Here is a 23,666-nt window from a genome sequence, read left to right on the forward strand (position 1 = left end):
TGCAGCTTACCTCAAGGTGTTGCCATTCTTTTTGATGGTTCTTCCTGGGATGATCAGCAGAGTCCTCTTCACAGATGATGTAGCTTGTGCAGATCCCGAAATCTGCAGGTCAATCTGCGGCAACCCTTCCGGATGCTCGGATATCGCATACCCCAGACTTGTTATCAAATTCTTAAGAATCTGATGAAGGCTGCAACACTGGATTGGATCAAAATGGATGGGAGGTAGGAGACCAGGGGTACCAGGGAGGCAAGTATAATAGCTCTTCTGTTGCAAGATACTGGCAGTTTTACATCCTTAGAGACCTGACAGGACATCTTTAACCCTCGGCTCTTTTTGGGGTTTAGTGGGGAAGGGTAGGCACCCCTCTCAGCACTTTATCTATGAACCCAGATCAAAGTCTCTGACAGGAATGAAAGGTCTGCTCAGAGGTGTGATAGTGTAGGTCAGCTTCGAGGTCATACTGTTCTTATTCATTGTGCACTGTTACCTTCCTATGACCCCCTATGCCACTACATGACTTGGCAGTCAAATAGGGGGTCAAAGAATGTAACCAGAGCACGCTGGGAAGGACAAAGACATCCGACACTCCCGGAAGTGTCAAATTCCTAAGAATCTGATGAAGGCTGCAACACTGGATTGGATCAAAGGGGAGGTAGGAGACAAGGGGTACCAGGGAGGCAAGTATAATAGCTCTTCTGTTGCAAGGTACTGGTAGTTTTACATCCTTAGAGACCTGACAGGACACCTTTAACCCTTGGCTCTTTTTGGGGTTTAGGGGGGGGAAGGGTAGGCACCCCTCTCAGGACTTTATCTATGAACCCAGATCAAAGTCTCTGACAGGAATGAAAGGTCTGCTCAGAGGTGTGATAGTGTAGGTCAGCTTCGAGGTCAACATAATTTAACTGACCCCATTCGGCACTACTCGCCTTCCCGTTGAAGTTTCACTACCTTGTTTGGCCACCATGATCAAGCCAGCGCTTTGGGTAGGGGGGAGCATGTGACTCTGCACCCCCCATATTGCTGACTGCCTCCTTAGGCTGTCACATGGAGCAGGTAGAGCGTCCTCAGTCCTGTGTAAGTTCCGGGCTACATTTTCACATGGTTTCTTACCTTTGATTCCGAAGGCTTAACGGAGCAGCAGGAGAGTTAGGTGAAGGCCAGTTTGGGTAGCAGGGAAGGGTGGCACTTGAGTTGTTACTTTGCTCTATATGGGTAGAATTGTGTTTCCAGCCTCTGCTGTGAGTATGTTGCTGGTTAGGCTAATGATGACACCAAGCAGAATATAACCTTCAGGTCTCTTCTGTAGGTGCAGGGCGTCGGGACTAAGAGCTGGAAAGATGTCACCAGCTTTTTCTCAGGAAAGAGTGAGGACAACACGGAAAGGTGAGTGATGAGGCCCTTTTTCTGCATTTGTCAGCAAGTTTGCTCAAAGAGAATGGTCAGTGGAAAGAATGTCCCTTACATTGGGGGTCAGTGGGAAGAATGTCCCTTACATTGGAGGTCAGTGGAAAGACTGTCCCTTACATTGGGGATCAGTGGGAAGTATGCTCCTTACGCTGGTGTTCAGTGGGAAGAATGTCCCTTAGATTGGTGGTCAGTGGGAAGAATGTCCCTTACATTGGGGGTCAGTGGGACGAATGTCCCTTACATTGGAGGTCAGTGGGAAGAATGACCCTTACATTGGAGGTCAGTGGGAAGAATGTCCCTTACATTGGAGGTCAGTGGGAAGAATGTCCCTTACATTGGGGGTCAGTGGGACGAATGACCCTTACATTGGAGGTCAGTGGGAAGAATGACCCTTACATTGGAGGTCAGTGGGAAGAATAACCCTTACATTGGAGGTCAGTGGGAAGAATGACCCTTACATTGGTGATCAGTGGGAAGAATGACCCTTACATTGGAGGTCAGTGGGAAGAATGACCCTTACATTGGAGGTCAGTGGGAAGAATGACCCTTACATTGGAGGTCAGTGGGACGAATGTCCCTTACATTGGAGGTCAGTGGGACCAATGTCCCTTACATTGGTGGTCAGTGGGAAGAATGTCTCTTACATTGGGGGGCTGGTGGGAAGAATGTCCCCTACATTGGTGGTCAGTGGGAACAATGTCCCTTACATTGGAGGTCAGTGGGAAGAATGTCCCTTACATTGGGGGTCAGTGGGAAGAATGTCCCTTACATTGGAGGTCAGTGGGAAGAATGTCCCTTACATTGGAGGTCAGTGAGAGGAATGTCCCTTACATTGGAGGTCAGTGAGAGGAATGTCCATTACATTAGGGGGCCGGTGGGAAGAATGCCACCCTTTAAGTGTTACTGAACCCACAACAGTAAAATCAGTCTGTATATGGAGTAAAGCATGCTTGATATATACTAACTGTGGAACCTAAAGGGTTAATCCTCTGCATTGTGTAAAAATGCTGTTTGATCCTGACTTCTCTAATCCTCCCCTTTTTTCCAGTGCCCCCCTCTTCTCTCCTGATAAAATGCAGGGTCCTGGGTGTAGTAACACTTTAATGGACATCGAAAAAGATCATCTGTATGATGCAACTGGCTCTGCCATGTGGGATTGGCATTGGAACTATGCAGGCACCATCAAATGTAGTACTGTTGGTCCTCATGTACACAGGGCATTTTTACAGCCACTTTAAGGGGCGTCAGGCATTTTTTTTTATACTGAAAGACCCCTCCATGTTGTCCTATGTGTCCATGCACACATAGACCTTTAGATGCTTTAAGTAGTAGTAGCGTTTACCAGCAGGACCAGTGGCCCAGGGCCAGTCCGTCCAGGAGTAGCAGCGGTTTGGCAGAAAAAACGTTTGATGCGTCTAAATGCGTGTGAACGCTAGGCGGGTTCAGCGTTTGAGCGTTCATTCATTTCAGTGGCCAGCATAAGTTATTATTTTTGCCAATTAAATTAATTAAAGCCCAAACACTTGAAGCCTGTAAACGCTTGTAAAAGCATTAGACACTTTGACAAGCGTCTGGTGTTTTTTCTGCCTCTTGCTACCAAGAGGAGGAGCATTTTTAAAATGTCCTGTGTGCCCAAAAAGGCAAAAGACAGTTCTCTCTCTACAGCTGATCTTGTCCACCATTACTGACTTACTGTGCCTCATTCTTCATGGTGTCTTTATGTGAAGGCAGCCATGTTTGCTGCCTTATTTCATAGTTGATAAAAGGTGAGGGAATCTGTAGGAGAAGCAAAACAGCACATATTTGCTGAATGAATGAATGAAGAAAAGCAGGGAGATCCTTGCATTGTAGGTCCTCAGTTACAGCTTCCTCTCCAGCAAAGAGAGCCATGAGCAAACCGGAGGTCTGGATAATATTGAACTCTTATTTTCTTTTGTAACTCCACCACCCTCATGCATTTTTCCTTTTTTTTTTTTTTTCTTCTGGCAATCCACAGCCCTATACCTGGAGAAGGCTACCAGCAAAGCACCAGCGACAGCTACCAAAATGCCACTTCAGGAAAATCCTTCTGGGAGACGTTCGGCAGCTCGGAGGAAATCAAGAAGCCAACCAAGTCGCCGAGCGGGGACAGCTGGACGTTCCCGGAGAACACGGCGGAGAGGAAGAGCTCGGATAGCTGGGAGGTGTGGGGCTCCGGGACCACCTCCAACAACAAGAACAGCAATAGCGACAGCTGGGAGAACTGGGACAGCCACTGGGAGGCCGAGGGGAAGAAAGGGGGCAAGAGCCAGGCGCCCTCTACCGATGATGGCTGGGATAGCGCCAACTGGTAGAAGGAGGGAGGGGAAACTTGATGGGGTGAAGTTGGGAACTCCAGTATCTTAACAGTCCAGGCCAGATATATTATACCGATCTTGTAGGATGCTTTCGGGACAGACATGGCGCCTCTTTTACTACGGCATTCGTATGACAGAGTCATTGTTGTTTGTACCTGCAAAGCATCTCTGGGATTAAAGAACTCCGATTAAAATTTATTTATAGCTAAAGTAGCCACATAACTTATTTTAGAATAATGAAAGATGCCTTTTACTGCCTTTTTGGGAACTGAAATTTAAAACCTGAACCATAGTCTAAACGGATCATGTTTTACACCCCTCCACTTACACAAATTGTAGGTGATACTATCAGCAGCTCCGGGGCTTCTTTGCGCCATTGACACCAAAATATTAGTTGCGTTGGGAGGTCACCTGCTTCCCTGTGCTTTACTCTCGCCATCATCAGTATGAGCCGAAGGATATCCCGGCGGCTGTGAGGTATGAGGGAGCATGTGACTCACTCCGTGTGACAGTGTTGGGCCAATCGGGAAGGATTATGCATTTCTGGAGGTCTGCATTAAAGTGAACCTGTTGCAAGGGCAAAGCACAGATTCATTGTAAAGGCAGCATCTTGGTTTAGGCCAGTGTTTCTCAACTCCAGTCCTCATGGACCCCCAACAGGTCATGTTTTCAGGATTTCCCTCAGATGAAACAGCTGTGGTAATTACTAAGGCAGTGAAACTGATCAAATCACCTGTGCAAAATAATGGAAATCCTGAAAACATGACCTGTTGGGGGTCCATGAGGACTGGAGTTGAGAAACACTGGTTTAGGCCAAGCTCCTGAATGTTACCCGTTACCAGTGGCCCTAGGAACTCCCGTTACGGCTGTCTGCCGGAGTGCGTCCGGTGCTGCTGATGGTTTAGACTAGGGTTTAGGCTTGCTTATGGGCATTCCTCCCCCCCCAGCATGGCACAGCTGGGCAGGTCTGATTCAGGAACAAAGAAATCTGTGCTGTGTAAGCTATGCATAATATGGGTGGGGGGGTTAGATAAGGAAGGAACATTTCTGAGGAAGTCAGGTCTGCTACCGTAGAATGGTAGCTACCTTACCATGGTAATCGGCAGGGTTTTAGTTATTTAAATTGCCCCCCCATTTTCAAACAGCCAACTAATTAGACCTGTAGATATCTGGCTGGGTCTGTTCGGGAAGGTTGGCGCCCCCCCAAGTGCTCCTTCCAGGAGTCCGATCATCTGTGGTGTGTGTGGTTGCACCTTGTACCTCCATCTCTTGCAGCATAGTATTTATAAAGGGGGGAGTGGCCAGACCTGCCTCTTCCTCTGCCCTTCCCCTCCTGTCTTGGTGTGGTCATGTGCAGGGAATGGCGCCTGCCCTCTATGCCATTAACAGGGTTCTAGTCTACGTGGCGTGGACATTGTGCTTTAATCTCCGGTGTGTAAGTGGCTTGGATGATTTCAGTCGTAGCGCCCTCATGGGATTTGATTCTGCCCTGCCTCCCCCATATACCTCAAAACTGCTCAGCTGCACGAAAATCTCCTTCACCAGATGCACCTATTGAACAGAATCCATCTCGTATTTTTATCAGATACACATATTGGTTCATTTTGGAAGCAATTTGTGATTTGGCACTTCTGTACCTGAACACTGCACAAGGCTTTTTTTTTTAATGGTGTTCGCATACGGATCTCCTGATCCCCCATGTAGCAGTTAAGTGAACATCAGACAGTGCAGTCAGCAGCTTTGCCGAACAGGATTCGGGGAAAAACAACACTAAGTACATACTGGGGTTGATTTCCTAAAGGCAAATAGACTGGATTCTGCAAGTCGTTCCGGAGCTTAGTAAATGAGAGGAAGCTCTGCTGACTTCCATCATCCAATCCATTTGTGTGCAAGCAAATTTTTTTTTTTTATTATTTTCCTTGCATGGATATTTTTTGCAAAGTGATGCTTCCCCTCATTTATTAAGCTCTGGGGCAACTGCACTTGCAAAGTTCACAGTCTGTTTGCCTTTAGTAAATCAATCCCACTGAGTTTGAATCTATCTTAGTAGCCTTGATAGATGGAAGTCGCTCTGGAGGAGTGGGCATTCCTAGGCAAGCCCATTCCTCCCACATGTGGTGCTGAACCTGCATGATTGAAAGAACCTGAAATTCAATGAATGGAAGGGTTGGGCCAGGTCCAGTTAGGCTGGGTAGGAAAGAGCTAGGTGATGCAGAAAGGTTGTTTTTAATGGCTTTAAATGATAAAAAGCAGTAGTTATTTCAGTTTTTAAGATTGCTTAAAGTGAGGCCATGCTAACAAGTCCAGAAGATCAGGCTCTATAAGATGGTGGGGCACACCTGGCACATCAGAACTTCGATGCCCAAAGTTGAAAGTTGGAGCCTAGGCACAGCCCTTCCTACAGTCCCGCCAGGTTGCTGCTATCTAGGAGCCTAATCTTGGCTTGGACCGAGGGTAACCCAGCAAAGATGCACTTAGAAGGGCACATCCCACTAACTTTTGGCTGTTTTATTTTTTCTCACGTTAGCATGGGTTCATTTTAAGTGGCAAAAAATGTATAGAAATTTCTGTTATAAGGCGATCTTTCCCCTGCTGCCCTTTTACGAATCAAACTTGTAAGGCCTCCTGCGACCGAAGAATACGAGGGCGCTTCTAAGTGCAGCCCAAAACAAATTCTGCTGCACTTAAAACCGCCCTCTTGGGTTAATATTTACTAAGCCTTCCTTCAGACCTTTTCCTTGTGACAGTGTGCGGTAAGACTCGTGTCCTAACGTGTTGACGTACGGCAGTATTTATGGCGCCGTTCATTTGGAATGGTACCCTACCTGTTCTGGAGCACACCACAGTGTGCGTGCTATGTGTCAAGGTACAAAATTAGGGTCATGTTGGGGTTTTCTTACCTATTGAGGTGTTAAACGAAGGGGCTGCCTAGTCACACACTGCAAAAGGGGGCCCTAAAATGCCCAACTGACTCCCACCCTAAGCCTTTAGCCGCTTTCATGGGCACATATCAGCTCAGCTGCGTTTGCTCCGGTCTGATGGCTGAAGGATAGGGTTAGAATTCATAGCTTTGTGTGGCATGTCGGCATATAATTCCAGTGTTATATAGATGCAGCCCCCATACTAGATATTTTATAGGACTGGTGGACAGTTGTTGGTTTTTTTTTTTTTTTTGTTTTTTTAATTGTGCTGTATAGCAAGCCGCTGTGTCGCCAAGCTTTTTAAATCATTGTGCTGCTGTGTTCTCTCTCTGACTGCACTGAATGTCAACTGCAGTGTAATCCAAGCTCTATGTATACAATAAGTGCAGTAATAGGAATTGTGAGGGGTGATACCCTACCCCAGGGTGGTGGTTGGGGGGGTGATACCCTACCCCAGGGTGGTGGTTGGGGGTTACCGTACCCTTGGGTGGTGGTTGGGGGGGGGGTGATACCCTACCCCAGGGTGGTGGTTGGGGGGGTGATACCCTACCCCAGGGTGGTGGTTGGGGGGGTGATACCCTACCCCAGGGTGGTGGTTGGGGGGGTGATACCCTACCCCAGGGTGGTGGTTGGGGGGGTGATACCCTACCCCAGGGTGGTGGTTGGGGGTTACCGTGCCCTTGGGTGGTGGTTGGGGGGGGGTGATACCCTACCCCAGGGTGGTGGTTGGGGGTTACCGTACCCTTGGGTGGTGGTTGGGGGTTACCGTACCCTTGGGTGGTGGTTGGGGCGGGTAATACCCTACTCTTGGGTGGTGGTTGGGGGGTGATACCCTACCCCAGGGTGGTGGTTGGGGGGTAATACCCTACCCCAGGGTGGTGGTTGGGGGGGGTGATACCCTACCCTTGGGTGGGGGGTGGTGATACCCTACCCTTGCTTGTGGGGGGGGGGTAATACCCTACTCTGAGATCTTCTACTAGTATCCTCCAAACACGTATAGAAACATTAATGGATCATATGTAGGAAAACGCATATTTGTCTTGAAGGACTCTGATAGAAGTTCTAGGAGCGGGATGGTACTGCAGTTGATCCTTTGCTGTCATTGAGAGAGATCTCTGATCATCGCTGGCTTATCTCACAGTGGGATCACCATTATGAAGAGTTTGGGTTCTATAGAGATGAATATTTTAGTAGCTGTGCGTGTGTCTTGTTTACAGTCAGTATATGTACTATATTTTCAGTGTTATAGAATTCTTTATTTTACTGTAGATCTGAAGGTGATCTACAAATCCCAGCATGCTCAATAAAGATCAGCCAGCATGAATCAGTTGTGGGTGATCAGCAGCTGGTGTGGTAGCGCCATTTTCTGGCCATAGCTATATAGCCTGTGCTTAGGTTAGGCAAGGTCCTCCCCCAAGGAGAAGTTTACCGTATATGGAGACTGGTAGGAGGGGCTTGAACTTTTATTGCACAGCCCAAAGAGGTTGGGCAAGATCCTCCCCCATTTCCTCCCCCACGGAGCAGTTTACCATATATGGAAAATCTGGTAAGCAGGGCTTGACCTGCATTGCACAGCTTAAAGAAGTTAGGCAGGGTCATTTCCCCCCATTCCCGCCCCCAAGGAGCAGTTTACCATATATGGAGAATCTGGTAATAGGGGCTTGACCTGTATTGCACAGCCTAAAGAGTTTAGGCAGGGTCCTCCCCCTTTCCCACCTCCAAGGAGCAGTTTACCATATATTGAAAATCTGGTAGTAGGGGCTTGACTTGTATTGCACAGCCTAAAGAGGTTAGGCAGGCCCCCCATTCCGACCCCCCAGGAGCAATTCTCCATATATTTACAATCTGGTAGTAGGGGCTTGACTTGTATTGCACAGCCTAAAGAGGTTAGGCAGGCCCCCCAATTCCGACCCCCCAGGAGCAATTCTCCATATATTTAGAATCTGGTAGTAGGGGCTTGACCTGTATTGCACAGCCTAAAGAAGTTGGGCAGGGTCCTTCCCTATTCCCAAGAAGCAGTTTACCATATATGGAGAATCTGGTAGTAGGGGCTTGACCTGTATTGCACAGCCTAAAGAGGTTAGGCAGGCCCCCCCCCCATTCCAACCCCCCAGGAGCAATTTACCATATATGGAGAATTTTGTAGTAGGGGCTTGACCTGTATTGCCCAGCCTAAAGAGGTTAGGCAGGCCCCCCCCATTCCATCCCTCCCTCCAGGGAAATGTGCCATATATGGAGAATTTTGTAGTAGGGACTTGACCTGTATTGCCCAGCCTAAAGAGGTTAGGCAGGGTCCTCCCACATTCCCACCCCCAAGGATCAGTTTACCATTTATGGAGAATCTGATAGGAGGAGGAGCTTGACCTATGTTGCCCAGGCTAAATCAGAGTTAGGCTGTAATGGACACGGCAGGAGACGAGATCTTGTCTCTTATCTAGAGATGTAAGAAGCTTAGAACATTCCAGAAATTTTAGGTCAGCCCAATCCTGACAAATATATAAAGAAGTATTAGGATATTAGGTACTCTTCACCACCTTGCCCCCAGCTGTATACACATATGTGGTGGCACCGTGGTGGGTTTTAATACTGTTCTGTACTGGGAGCACGCTCACTCGGCACCCCCAGCACTGTTACCGAGCTGTCCTCAATAATTGGGAGCTGGTAGGACAGGATGATGATGATCATGTGATGGCCACTCACATGATCGGGGACCTGCCCTGCCTATCAGTCTCCAGCATAAAGAACCCCTTAGAGGACCAGCAGGATCTGGCAGTGAGGGGTTATGGTAGAATTTCATGTTCTGGATCTGATTGCATTCCTGAGTTGGCTCCATGTATACCTCCTTCACTGTTGAGATGGAGGCTCTGTCAGCAATATTTCTCCCTGTCCTGGAAGGGGTTAACTTGTACTGGTGGGTCTGGGTTAGGGTGACTGAATCTGAAGCTGCCCCCCCCCCCCCACCTTACAATCTGATTGTACATTCTACTAATAACTACAGATCAAATCGAATCATTTGCTTGAATTGACGATCGGGCAGCTCATTGCCATTGAACTCTACAGCCAGCCACACACTTCACAATCATTTTTTTTTACATGGCTTTGGTGGTCATTTCATTTTTGCAGCAATCTGTCTAAGCGGATTGAAATGTGTGGGACTATCTTTAGGGCAAAGGCCGATAATCTGAAAATGACCTAGTCCCTCCCCTGTGCTGATAGACTCAGCTTCACCATAGATCCTAGTGCAGGTTGCCATGCTGCTGATACATAAGCAGGGGGACACTGTCACCATAGATCCCAGTGCAGGTTGCCATGCTGCTGATACATAAGCAGGGGGACACTGTCACCATAGATCCCAGTGCAGGTTGCTCTGCTGCTGATACACAAGCTGGGGGACAGTGTCACCATAGATCCCAGTGCAGGTTGCCATGCTGCTGATACATAAGCAGGGGGACACTGTCACCATAGATCCCAGTGCAGGTTGCTCTGCTGCTGATACACAAGCAGGGGGACGATGTCACAGTAGATCCCAGTGCAGGTTGCTCTGCTGCTGATACACAAGCAGGGGGACGATGTCACAGTAGATCCCAGTACATATAGTCCTGTTGCTGATACATGAACAAGGGGGACAGTGTCACCTTAGATCCCAGTGCATGTTGCTTTGCTGCAGACACACAAGCAGGGGGACAGTGTCACCATAGATCCCAGTGCAGGTTGCTCTGCTGCTGATACATGAGCGGGGGGGACAGTGTCATCTTAGATCTCAGTACATATAGCTCTACTGCTGATACACGAGCAGGGGGACAGTGTCACATTAGATCCCAGTACATATAGCCCAGATGCTGATACACGAGCAGGGGGTCAATGTCACATTAGATCCCAGTACATATAGCTCTACTGCTGATACATGAGCAGGGGGCAGTGTGACACATTAGATCCCAGTACATATAGCCCTTGCTGATACATGAGCAGGGGGGCAATGTCACCTTAAATCCCAGTACATATAGCCCTGCTGCTGATACACGAGCAGGGGGACGGTGTCACCTTAGATCCTAGTACATATAGCCCTGCTGCTGATACACGAGCAGGGGGACAGTGTCACCTTAGATCCCAGTACATATAGCCCTGCTGCTGATACACGAGCAGGGGGACGGTGTCACCTTAGATCCTAGTACATATAGCCCTGCTGCTGATACACGAGCAGGGGTACAATGTCACAATAGATCCTAGTACATATAGCCCAGCTGCTGATACACGATTAGGGGGACAGTGTCACAATAGATCCTAGTACATATAGCCCTGCACCTGATACACGAGCAGGGGGGGCAATGTCACAATAGATCCCAGTACATATAGCCCAGATGCTGATACACGAGCAGGGGGTACAATGTCACATTAGATCCCAGTACATATAGCCCTGCTGCTGATACACGAGCAGGGGTACAATGTCACATTAGATCCCAGTACATATAGCCCAGCTGCTGATACACGAGCAGGGGTACAATGTCACATTAGATCCCAGTTCATATAGCCCTGCTGCTGATACATGAGCAGGGGGGCAATGTCACATTAGATCCTAGTACATAAAGCCCAGCTGCTGATACACGAGCAGGGGTACAATGTCACAATAGATCCTAGTACATATAGCCCAGCTGCTGATACACGAGCAGGGGGGGCAATGTCACATTAGATCCCAGTACATATAGCCCTGCACCTGATACACAAAGACTCGAAGGTTCTCCTGCAGCGCTCAAGTCCTGGCTTGGACAACCCCTTTGGGACCTTCCCTGCAGAGTAAGATCTGCTTGTTCGTTTGTAGATTTTCTTCCTTCTGGAAGGAGAACAAATACTAAAATGTCACCAATCTGTTTCCTAATCTGTGGCATTCTGGCTGATGAGCCTCAGTCAGCAAACTGACCTTGAATACTGACATCTGCTGCCAAGTGTTGGTCAGTACTATAGAATATGTGTGTCACCTCCTCTGTTACCTTCTATTATAGAGGGCACATTTGGCAGCAGAACATACAATCTAATTTCCCTACAATAGTCACTTTATTTACTATGATTGTCAGCGCCATCTAATGGCCATAATGCAATATTCTCCTGAACTACCTCAATTGAGGACAGTACTGCATTACATCCACTAGATGGAGGTAGTGTTAATCAGAATCAATCATATTGATTGATTCTGATTATCACTACCTCCATCTAGTGGCTGTAGATACTAATAGGAGATGACAGCTGAGTAAATGCTCGGGACATTCGTACAGGGCCAATGTTGACTGGCTTTTGCTTCAGACAGTGTTTTGCATACCCATACAAGTCTATGGAGGTCAGATGCCCCTGATGTCATCCATGCAAGCCCAAAGTCCGTCCACACAGGACAAGATGCTGACTCAGATCGTGAATCTGGTGCATTCCAAGCCCCCCGAGCTGTATTATTCCAAGTCAATGAGCCCAGGGATGAACATGACATGGGCAGCAGCTCCTAGAACACATCTCCTTTACACCCTAATCTACTAAGCACACGCCTGCTGACATGCTATGGTCCATTGGGTTGCCTGTTCAATAACCCATCATTGTTTTTTGGATTAGGGGGAACACCAGGAAGACGCACTCCATGCAGATTATACCCCCCCCCCCCAGAGGGAACTGGCACCATGACCCCGGTGCTGTAAAAGCAATTCTAATGGCTTTCCCACTAAATTTAAAACCAATGCTGGACTTTTCAGCTCGGGGAGTAGTCACAGCAGCTTAGAAGGTCACTGCCCTCAAAAATTCTGCCTCCACCCTGAAGGAACCTCGCATATCAGGTGTCATGCTTTATTTGATTGCTGTGTGAAAGGCATGTGCTTAGAAAAAAAAACAGATTGTAAAGTGTGTGGTCGGCCTTCTCCCTGTTCATATTGGTTGCTGCATAGCTATTCTCCTCTACTGAGCCTTAGAAGACCCCCAAACAGCTAAAACCGGATGGTTGGAAGTACCAAAAAACTACCCTTGCAGTGAGCCCCTCCCAGCACTACAAGGGTTAAATGCTTGTAAATGTTAAGGGACGAGGAATGAATGGTAACCATACATTCAGCTCAGTGCACAGGGAAGGGGGGGGACCACCAGTAGATTTGTGCCACAGTTCTAAATGCCTGTTCACGCAGTTTGTGGCCATCAATGGCAAGTGGTGATTATCAGTGGCCAGTGGTGACTATCAATGGCCAGCAGCTATTGTCAATGGTCAGTAGCAGCTATGAGTGGCCAGTGTTGACTATAAATGGCCAGCCAGCAGCAGCTATCAGAGGCCAGCAGTGACTATCAATGGCCAGCAGCAGCTATCAGAGGCCAGTGGTGATTGTCAATGGCCAGCAGCAGCAATGAGTGGCCAGTGGTGATTATCAATGGCCAGCAGCAGCTATCAGAGGCCAGCAGTGACTATCAATAGCCAGCAGCAGCTATCAGAGGCCAGTGGTGACTATTAATGGCCAGCAGTGACTATCAGAGGCCAGTGGTGATTGTCAGTGGCCAGTAGCAACTATGAGTGGCCAGTGGTTATTATCATTGGCCAGCAGCAGCTATGAATGGCCAGTGGTGATTGTCAATAGCCAGCAGCAGCTATCAGAGGCCAGTGGTGATTGTCAATGGCCGGCAGCAGCAGCTATGAGTGGCCAGTGGTGATTATCAATGGCCAGCAGCAGCTATGAGTGGCCAGTGGTGACTATCAATGGCCAGCAGTGACTATCAATGGCCAGCAGCAGCCATCAGTGGCCAGCAGTGATTATCAATGGCCAGCAGCAGCCATCAGTGGCCAGCAGTGATTATCAATGGCCAGCAGCAGCTATTAGTGGCCAGCGGTGACTATCAATGGCCAGCAGCAGCTATCCATGGCTAGTGACACCTATCAATGGCCAGCAGCAGCTATCTGTGGCTAGCAGCTCCGCTCTTCACATGTCACTGCTCATCTTAGTGAATTGAGTCTCCGACCAACCCTGGATGCCACCAGTGTGCTTCCAGGGAGTTGTAGGTGCAACTATTTTGCCAGTTTGTATGTGCCCATAGCACAGAAAGTTTAGCTGCCTCTGAACAGCAAACAATGTGCCTGGGTGAATGCAGCCTGGGGCTCTCCTATGCCTCAGCTTGTAGGCTGTCCCTCCCTGTCCACATGGACAATGCCTCAAGGGCTGTTGGCCCTGCATTGTACTTGATGACGTCATTGTGCAAGCATGGGCCAGAGGATGGAGGATGCTTGTCAGAGAGGAGCAAGGTTAGTATAACACATTATTCCTCATGAGCATTTAACCCTCGCTGTATGAGGGAGGGGATGGGCACTGCAAGGGAAATTTTTTTGTAATTCCTGGTGCTGGGCGTAAAAGTACAAAGATGGAATTTACAACAAATTTTGGTTGGAGTAGGGGAGGGCTAAAACCCATGTCAGGTTTTGTAGACACAACAGGAAGTTGGAGAAAATCCTCTCTAAAGCAGGCCATACATGGTTCGAATTCCGAACGCTTTTTCGTCCGAAAATCGAAACCTCGTTCATTCTGTAATCCGACTGTGCCACCAATGATTTTGAAAATCAGTAATTTTTCACAAATTTTCTAGTGTAGGGAGGAACCACGAAAATCAGCCGATGCCATTGCCCCACTAACAGAGCGAAAATCGGCCGATTATTCTTAGGTCCGATTTTTGTACGAAAATCGTTCGGAATTCGAACCATGTATGGCCTGCATAAGGCTAGGTTCACATATGTGCTGGTGGTCCGGCTGCGGATCTGCGCAAAAGTCCATGCAGCTGCACCACCCGCACAGAGGAATGTGGACCCGCGGGCGGGTGCCATTAGTTCTAATGGCACGCCACCCGCAATGGAAAACACAACTGTATTGCGAACCTCAGTTCCCGTGCGGAATACGATTTCCAAAGAAGTGCAGGGACTTCTTCCCTTTCGTGACTAAACGAATGGGCTCTCGTGCCTGCGCAAATCGCAGCCCACACATATGTGAACCAGGCCTTAACAAGGGGGATCTTCCTGCCGCCCGCACTGGAAAACGCAACCGTACTGGGAACCGAGGTTGCGTTTTCAGAAGATGTACAGGGACTTCTTCAATACGGGGCACGAGAGTCCATTCAAATGAATGGGTTCTCGTGCCCCGCATGGGCGCATAGATGTGAACCGGGGCTTAAGGGCTCTTTCACACCATAATGGATCGAAAAACACGTACATTAAAACGCATTCTTTTTAACACATCGTGTTTTGTTTTACTGCGTTTTATGTACAGGCCACATCAAGGGTCAAAATACTAACTTCTTTGTTTTTTATTATTATTATTATTATTATGATAGATGTGTTGCACAAATAAATTGTAGCATGTTTGTATTTCCCTTGATGCACAGAGCATGTCGTTGATCATTGTACCTGGTGTGAAAGTGCTCTCCGTTGTCACTAGGTGTCCCCATTAGAAGATTTTCCTCTCTTCCTGTTTTGGAAACAACATAAAATGTTGCCTTTCCCTTCACTTTCTGTATTGGTGATCACAGTCAGCAGGACCAACAGAGAGGGCTGAACAAGGACACATCTATCCTACCTCCATCCACAGCCACGAAGAAATGGCTATAACTACACCTGTTTATAAGTCCTCATGCACATGGGACGTTTTTACAGCGGCTGTTTTTGGCGGGTTTTTTTTTCTACAGCCAGTAAACCCCCCCCAGCATGTGATACTATGTGTCCATACACACATAGACTGGAATCAATGTTTCTTTGGCTGAAAAAAAACCCCCAAAACTAGTGAGTTTCTTGAGTTTTTCAGCTGTAAAAACACTCAACGCTGAAATATGTGGCGAAATGCGTTTAAAATGCCGCAAACTGGCGTTTTTGGATGTTTTTTTGACCAAAAGTAATTTGTTTGGGTATAAAAAAAAGCTAAAAAAGACAAATGAGGGAAAACACTGCGAATGTCAGAAGCATTCGTGCAAATGGATTGAAATGTCCTGTATTATCGGCCTGTCATCAGCTCCATCTACTGGCCAAAATGTGGTATAACTTTCTGAAATGCCTCAATGAGAAATCTACTGCATTTTGGTCACTAGAGGGAGCTGGTGAAAAGGAACAAATATTTTTTAGAAAAGACGTTTTGTTCCGTTTTCTGCTTCTGACATTCGTTCAGCGAATGTAGTATATGTGTCCATGCACACAGAGACTGTAATCAATGTTTTTTGGCTGGAAAAAAACCCCAAAACTAGTGTTTTTTTTTTTAGTTTTTCAGCTGTAAAAACACTCTTAACGCTAAAATATGTGGCGAAACGCGTTAAAATGCCACAAACTGGCGTCTTTGGATGTTTTTTTGACCAAAAGTAATTTTTTTGGGGTATAAAAAAAAGCTAAAAAACAAAAACGAGGGAAAACACTGCTAATCGCGGGGAGAAAAACAAATGCTGAAAAACTCACATTTTTAACATGACTTTACACATCTAACGTTACCAGCGTTATCAACGTCCCGTGAGCATGAAGGCTAAATGTCAGAAGCATTCATGCAAATGGAACAAAATGTCCTGTATTAACAGCCTGTGTCATCAGCTCCATCTACTGGCCAAAATGTGGTATAACTTTCTGAAATGCCTCAATGAGAAAACTACTGCATTTTGGTCACTAGAGGGAGCTGGTGAACAGGAAGGAATATTTTTTTTTAGAAAAGACATTTAGTTCCGTTTTCTGCTTCTGACATTCGTTCAGCGAATGTATTATCCATAGACTCCTTTTAATGCAAACATTGGCTGAGCCTTTTTTTTTTTCTTTTTCCTGGCTGTTGTGCTCATCCAGAATTTTCAGTGCTTTTGTTTCTGAAACACTGATAGTTTAGATTGCAGGTACACCAATGAGCACCCTGAATCGTTTGGCGTGTTTGTGGGGGTGTTATTTGAATTCTCTGGTTGGCGATGAGTCGCATTGCAGCCAGTGATTAGGGGCGAGCAAAAGGGCGACCTGTGTGAGAAGTAGAGCCTGCCTTTGTATTGGGTCTTGGTCAGGGAGATGCACATTGTTACTGTGAACGCACGTAGAATGGGGGGGGGGGGGTCGCTGGCAGTCTGAATACGTGTATCCCCCTCCCCCCCTTTTCTCTGGTGCCTGCGTCTGTGTGTATGGAGTGCTGTATATCTGTGTCCATCGCCATATTCCTTGTGATCGCTCTGCCCCCCCATAGGCAGAGCTTCTGTTTTCCAAGAAGAATTATGTGGATAATAAATGAAATATGACCAGCCGCGTCTCCTGTCTTTATTTATTTGCGGTTTCGGCGCTGCGCTACGCAGGCATCACATGGGGCCTAGGAGGCACAGATCAACCTTTATATATTGGGGCCCATTCACACTGGTGCATCATTCCCCATTGACACCATTCACCGGTCCTTTTGTGAATAGAGCTCCAACGCCTTGGAGAGTAGAGCCCAACGCACCACAACGCACATGCCGTGCTTTGCCGAAAAAGGGTCATGCACCTCCTTTCATCTGTTGCGTGGCGTTGGCAGTCAGCTCATAATAAAGTGTTACTGAACCCACAACAGTACAATCAGTCTGTATATGCAGTAAAGCATGCTTGTTATACTCACTGTGGAACCTAAGGGGTTAATCCTCTGCAGGCTATTTGATCCTGACTTCTCTGCTCCTTCTCTTGTTCAAATGTCCACGTCTCCTGTTAAGACAGACTGAACCATAGCCATTCTGCACATGCTCAGTTTAGTGTGTATAGCTAGAGAGGTTTGTTTTTTTTTTTTCTCTTGGGAGAGTGCAGGTGATCAGCACTGTCCAGATGGGTCCTGCATCCTCCTAGAGCAAAATGAAAACAAGCTTTAACCAGTGCTGTGCTGGACACTGATAGAAGTCACAAGACTGCTCTATACTGCTGATGAGAAAAGGTATTTAGCAGTTTATATTTGCTAAAATAATTGCATTTCCATGTTGTGTGTACTGTGGGAGATCGGATATAGTGAATGCAGGGTCGGGAAGGAGCGGATATAGTGAATGCAGGGTCTGGGGAGACCGGATATAGTGAATGCAGGGTCCGGGGAGACCGGGTATAGTGAATGCAGGGTCCGGGGAGACCAGATATAGTGAATGCAGGGTCCGGGCAGACCGGATATAGTGAATGCAGGGTCTGGGGAGAGCGGATATAGTGAATGTAGGGCCCGGGGAGAGCGGATATAGTGAATGCGGGGTCCGGGGAGAGCAGATATAGTGAATGCAGGGTCCGGGCAGACCAGATATAGTGAATGCAGGGTCGGGGAAGAGCGGATATAGTGAATGTAGGGCCCGGGGAGAGCGGATATAGTGAATGCGGGGTCCGGGGAGACCGGATATAGTGAATGCGGGGTCCGGGGAGACCGGATATAGTGAATGCGGGGTCCGGGGAGACCGGATATAGTGAATGCGGGGTCCGGGTAGAGCGGGTATAGTGAATGCGGGGTCCGGGTAGAGCGGGTATAGTGAATGCGGGGTCCGGGGAGAGCGGGTATAGTGAATGCGGGGTCCGGGGAGAGCGGGTATAGTGAATGCGGGGTCCGGGGAGAGCGGATATAGTGAATGCGGGGTCCGGGGAGAGCGGATATAGTGAATGCGGGGTCTGGGGAGACTGGGTATAGTGAATGCAGGGTCTGGGGAGAGCGGCTATAGTGAATGCGGGGTCCTGGGAGACTGGATATAGTGAATGCGGGGTCCGGGGAGAGCGGATATAGTGAATGCGGGGTCCGGGGAGAGCGGATAAAGTGAATGCGGGGTCCGGGGAGAGCGGATATAGTGAATGCGAGGTCGGGGGAGAGCGGATATAGTGAATGCAGGGTCCGGGGAGACCGGATATAGTGAATGCGAGGTCGGGGGAGAGCGGATATAGTGAATGCAGGGTCCGGGGAGAGCGGATATTGTGAATGCAGGGTCCAGGGAGACCAGATATAGTGAATGCAGGGTCCGGGGAGAGCGGATATTGTGAATGCAGGGTCCGGGGAGAGCGGATATTGTGAATGGATATATATATATATTTTAAAGAAAAAAATCACACAAAAAATAAAGAATATTTTAAGTGTGAATCAAAATAAATTAAGAATAAAAAGTACTTCAAAAAATCAAGTTCAATCAATAAAGTGTTCATTCAGTAAACCCTCCTTTGGATAACGAAAAATATGTGCATCTGTCATCAAGTCCCGTGCAGAAATTCTCCATCATCTAAGCAATGTTACGGTCTAACTACACTTTTGGTCCCATATGGACTCAGAAGATCAGCTTGCTGAATGAAGACTCCAAAGTAAGCTCCCTCCTGAAAGGCGTCTTTGTATCAGCCGTACTCCTCATTAAATAGAACTCCACATAGTGCTTTATCCTTTTATTCATCAATTAAAACATGAAATGCACTCCACTCACGTTCCGGAGGTCTATTTTGCACCAGGTATGATGAAGATCCTGTGATGTTCTGATTAAACACTAGATGGCAGTATCATCTCAGCAGCAGAGTCCTGTACATGCTCAAAACCAACACCATCCGTAATGTAATGCAAGGCAAAGCAGTGGCCACCTAATGAATGCTGTAATGTCGTTTCAAGAGCCATTTGTAGAGTACTACAAGCCGCTATCCCGATGAATGGCAACAATGTGACGTCATCCGCACACTCCTCCCCGACGCGTTTCATCACTAGTCATGTGACTTTATCAAGGGGATACGATTGGCCTGTCCGACAATCAATTTATATAGTAAACCGGCGCCATTTTGTTGTGGACCTGCCTAGCACATGCTGAAAAAGTCGATCAGCACTATATATATATATATATATATAAACACACAGAATTTCTTGTAATATATATGTATTTCTTCACTTTGTTTTTTTGGTTATATAATGGTTTTTACCACTGTTTCATGTAGCGCAGAATTTTTTCACTTCACATTTTGATGGCAAATAGCACATTAACCTCTTCATGCCGGCCACATGCAAATGTGCGGCCTCCCCGCGTCTGGGCCTTGACGCCGAGCGGGCGCACATTTGCGTGCAATTAACAAAAACGTGCTGAGAGCGCGCGTCCTGCGCACTCCCAGCACACATGTCCGGTACTCGCGGAAAGGTCCCGATCTCCTCTTTCGATTGGAACCTTTCCCGATCATGTGACCGCTGTGACGCCGAATCACGGCGGTCACGTGACCTTAAAATCCCGGCTTCTGAAACCCTTAAAGGGCCGGGAGGCGCCAGCGCCAAGGGGTTAAAGTGGTTGTAAACCCTTCCGTATAGCCAGCGAAGGGTCTGGTGATACACAGGAGGAAACAAATTCCTCTACATAGGTTGTACCTGTTTATCAGCAGTCCTCTCTTTTCTACATCCATTCAAAATCCAGAATTTATACAGCTTGTCTGAGCTTTCAGAAAGCAGGGGGAGGCGAGCAGAAGTTGCACTCTGCAGAGCTTCAGTGAGAGCTGATTGGAGGGAAGGGACACACCTCCCTTTCACATAGCAGACAGGAACAGAGCTGAGGCTGTCAATCACAGGTTGCATGCTGGAGGTCCCCCCCATCGCCCCTTTTTTCTTGGTGTCAGGAAAACGTATCAAAAGTGACTTTGAGGAACAAGGCAGCAGACAGAAATGGCACTTGGTGCTCTGGATTGAGACAAGTACACACTATAGAAGGATATACTTTGTTCATATTTCAAGTGAGCCCATGCTTCCACCACACATCAGTGTAACAGGTTCTCTTTATCAGCTGCCTTGCTCATCTTCCTTTTGCTCCTCGCTGCTCCATTCAACTGCCTAGAGCCTCGAAATTTACAATGGTGGGTTTCACAGATTTGGGTGAACTGTCCCCTTCAAGCCATATGCCATCCCAAGCTTTACATACAGAGTTGGACCTCTGTCCAGATTTTATTGCTCGTGTGGTTGAGGCAGAAAGAGCTCCATACATCTCAAGAGTCCAAGGGATTTCATTGCTTTCAAAAATAATAGGATAACAGCAACAATGCGTTTTGGGGTCAGAAGATCCCCCTTGTTAAGGCCTGTTTCACATATGTGCGGGCCGCGATTTGCGCAGGCACGAGAGTCCATTCGTTCAATCACTCAGGGAAGAAGTCCCAGCACTGCTTTGGAAATCGTAGTCCGCACGGGAACTGAGGTTCCCAGTACTGTTGTGATTACCAGTGCGGACGGCGTGCCATTAGAATTAATGTCACCCGCCCATAGGTCCCACATTCCTCTGTGCAGGTATTGCGAATGCAGGTATTTGGGGGGTCCTGCAGCGGCACCACCCGCACAGATGTGAACCAAGTAAAGGCTGTAACAGTGGGGGAGATTTACTAAGACCAGAAAGTGCAAAATCTGGTGCAGCTCTGCATAATCACCTTCCAGGTTTTAGTGCCCGGTCATACTGCGAAACTGAAATCGCATCTAATGAATGTGAATGTCAGCGTCTTAACATGTGCGATTTGCTGCAGCGCGATATCTAAAGTAGTTCTGACATGACTTTTTCTGCAGTTTTGTTGCGATCCGTTAACATCCGTTTTTTTTGAACGGAAGAAAACCCTAAGGGTCCCTTACATTCCGTTTTTTACAAAACATTACGTTTTTTTTCTTCAGTTCAGTCACATTTTTACAGAGAAAAAATGGATGAGTTTACATCCATTTTTTCATCCGTATACATCCGTTTTTTTTCATCTGTTTTTTTCATCTGTTTTTTTATCCGTTTACATCCGTTTTTCATCCATTTTTCTTCCGTTTACATCCCTTTTTCATCAGTTTAGATCCATTTACATCCGTGTTTTTCATCAGTTTTCATCCATTTATTTCATGTTTTTTCATCCATTTTTCATCCATTCACATCCGTTTTTCATCTATTTACATTGGTTTACATCCCTTTTTCATCCGTTTAGATCCGTTTACATCTGTGTTTTTCATCTGTTTTTTCTTCTGTTTACATCTGTTTATTTAATCTGTTTTTTCATCCATTTTTCATCCGTTCACATCTGTTTTTCATCTATTTACATTGGTTTACATCCCTTTTTCATCTGCTTAGATCCGTTTACATCTGTGTTTTTCATTTGTTTTTTCTTCCATTTACATCCATTTATTTCATCTGTTTTTTCATCTGTTTACATCCGTTTTTCATCTATTTACATTGGTTTACATCCCTTTTTCATCTGTTTAGATCCATTTACATCCGTGTTTTTATCTGTTTTTTTTTCAGTTTATATCCGTTTATTTCATCTGTTTTTTCATCCATTTTTCATCCGTTTACATCCGTTTTTCATCTATTTACATTGGTTTACATCCCTTTTTCATCTGTTTAGATCCGTTTACATCTGTGTTTTTCATCTGTTTTTTCATCCATTTTTCATCTGTTTACATCAGTTTTTCATCTATTTACATTATTTTACATCCTTTTTCATCCCTTTACATCCATTTTTTTCACCTCTTTTTTCATCCGTTTATATATCAGTTTTTCATCTATTTACATTGGTTTACATCCCTCTTTCATCCATTTAGATCCGTTTCCATCCGTGTTTTTCATCTGTTCTTTGAAAAACCGTGACTGCACTGATGGAAAAAAACTGAACGCCTGTGGGAAAGGACCCTAATAGAATAAGCTGAAGTAAGAAGCTGATTGGCTCCCATGCACAGCTGCACCAGATTTTACACTCTCCAGTTTTAGTAAATCTCCCCCCACTGTGTCCAATGGGCTGGGCAGTAACTACTCTTCCGCTGACACAGGCATGACCACTCACAGAAAAAACACCTGATTTAGATTGCCATTCCTAGGAGCTTTCTTCCCGAATCCATTTACAGTCCTGATGAAGCCGGATCTTCTGGCTTCCGAAACGCGTTGGTGGATCCCATTTACCTATTGTCATTTGTGAATGACTCTTGAAATGTTTAGCGCTCCATGCACATGGACTTCTCAAATTGAGTGACCCCCTACCCCTGGGTCCCCCCAAATCCCTGGCTATCCTATCATTTCCACTAGATCAGCAACTGGGCGATTCCAAGCCTTGTCCCCTGTAGGAGATCAAAACGTTCTGAGCATGTAAACCAAAAGGGCTCGTTGACACGTGTGCGTTGCAGTTAAAGCACGCAGTCTACCCCCACGCACTTGCTCTAGGTGCCGATCATTGCAATGCCATTTGTCGGGACTGGAACCCTCAGACTAGGTTCACACCTACGCAAGTTGTGTTTGTGTCATTTCTGCATTGCGTTTTGTGTTTTTGCACCTGCGTTTTTGATGCGTTTTTGTTTTTTCAAAAAAAACAACAAAAAAGAACAAAAAAAATGCAACGTTTTGCATTAAAAAAGTCCCCGACCCTTTCCAAAAAACGCACTGGGTGAAAACACGTAGATGTGAACGTGTCCCATAGGAAATGGACTGTACTGCGTTTCTGCAAAACGCTGCAGAAAACGCTTAGGTGTGAACCTGGGGTAAGGCTGGCCATACATCTTCTTTTTTTTTTTTTAGAAAGATCTAAGAAAAAAACTCTATGTCCATGCCAGGGGCGGACTGACAACTCATGGGGCCCCCGGGCAATAGGGGATCATGGGGCCCCTGTGTCCTTGCCCAAACTCAAAAAAGCCTATGAAAAAAGGTACCAGGGGCATCTCATGTGGCCCCCTACTGACCCCGGGCCCTCGGGCAGTGCCCGATTTTCCAAATGGTCAGCCCACCCCTGGTCAGAACATTTTATTACCTCTACTCTCCATATACATGTACAAAGGTTGGAATTTTAGCCCCCGTGTGTCACTACTAACTGAAAAGTTGACCTATATGCTATACCATTGTCTTCTTTAGGTCTCTTTCAGACACGCTTCAGTGCTTACTGCCCTCTGAAAAGTAAACAATGGTGGATTGCTCTTCAGCAGGGGCGGACTGACAACTCATGGGGCCCCCGGGCAATAGAGGATCATGGGGCCCCTGTGTCCTTGCCCAAACTCAAAAAAGCCTATGAAAAAGGTACCAGGGGCATCTCATGGGGCCCCCTACTGACCCCGGGCCTTGGGCAGTGCCTGAGTTT

The 23,666-nt window shown here is 46.9% G+C and overlaps 1 protein-coding gene across 4 annotated transcripts in view; it reads left to right on the forward strand.

The window, feature by feature from the left end:
- The window catches only part of ARFGAP1 (ARF GTPase activating protein 1), a 31,124-nt gene extending 27,168 nt beyond the window's left edge, over positions 1 to 3,956 (forward strand). For 2 of the 4 annotated variants that reach the window (XM_089663726.1, XM_089663727.1), the window contains 2 exons: positions 1,310 to 1,386; positions 3,407 to 3,956. In XM_089663726.1, coding sequence (XP_089519852.1) covers positions 1,310 to 1,386; positions 3,407 to 3,743 — 414 coding nt within the window. In that variant the 3' untranslated portion in view covers positions 3,744 to 3,956. The remainder of the gene's footprint in view (positions 1 to 1,309; positions 1,387 to 3,406) is intronic. The other 2 variants (XM_089663728.1, XM_089663729.1) reach the window with 1 other exon arrangement.
- The last annotated feature ends 19,710 nt before the right edge of the window (positions 3,957 to 23,666 follow it).

The sequence above is a fragment of the Staurois parvus genome, unplaced genomic scaffold, assembly GCF_062004578.1.
Source record: "Staurois parvus isolate SC_StPar_1 unplaced genomic scaffold, SC_StPar_1.0 ptg001756l, whole genome shotgun sequence".
NCBI lineage: Eukaryota > Metazoa > Chordata > Amphibia > Anura > Ranidae > Staurois > Staurois parvus.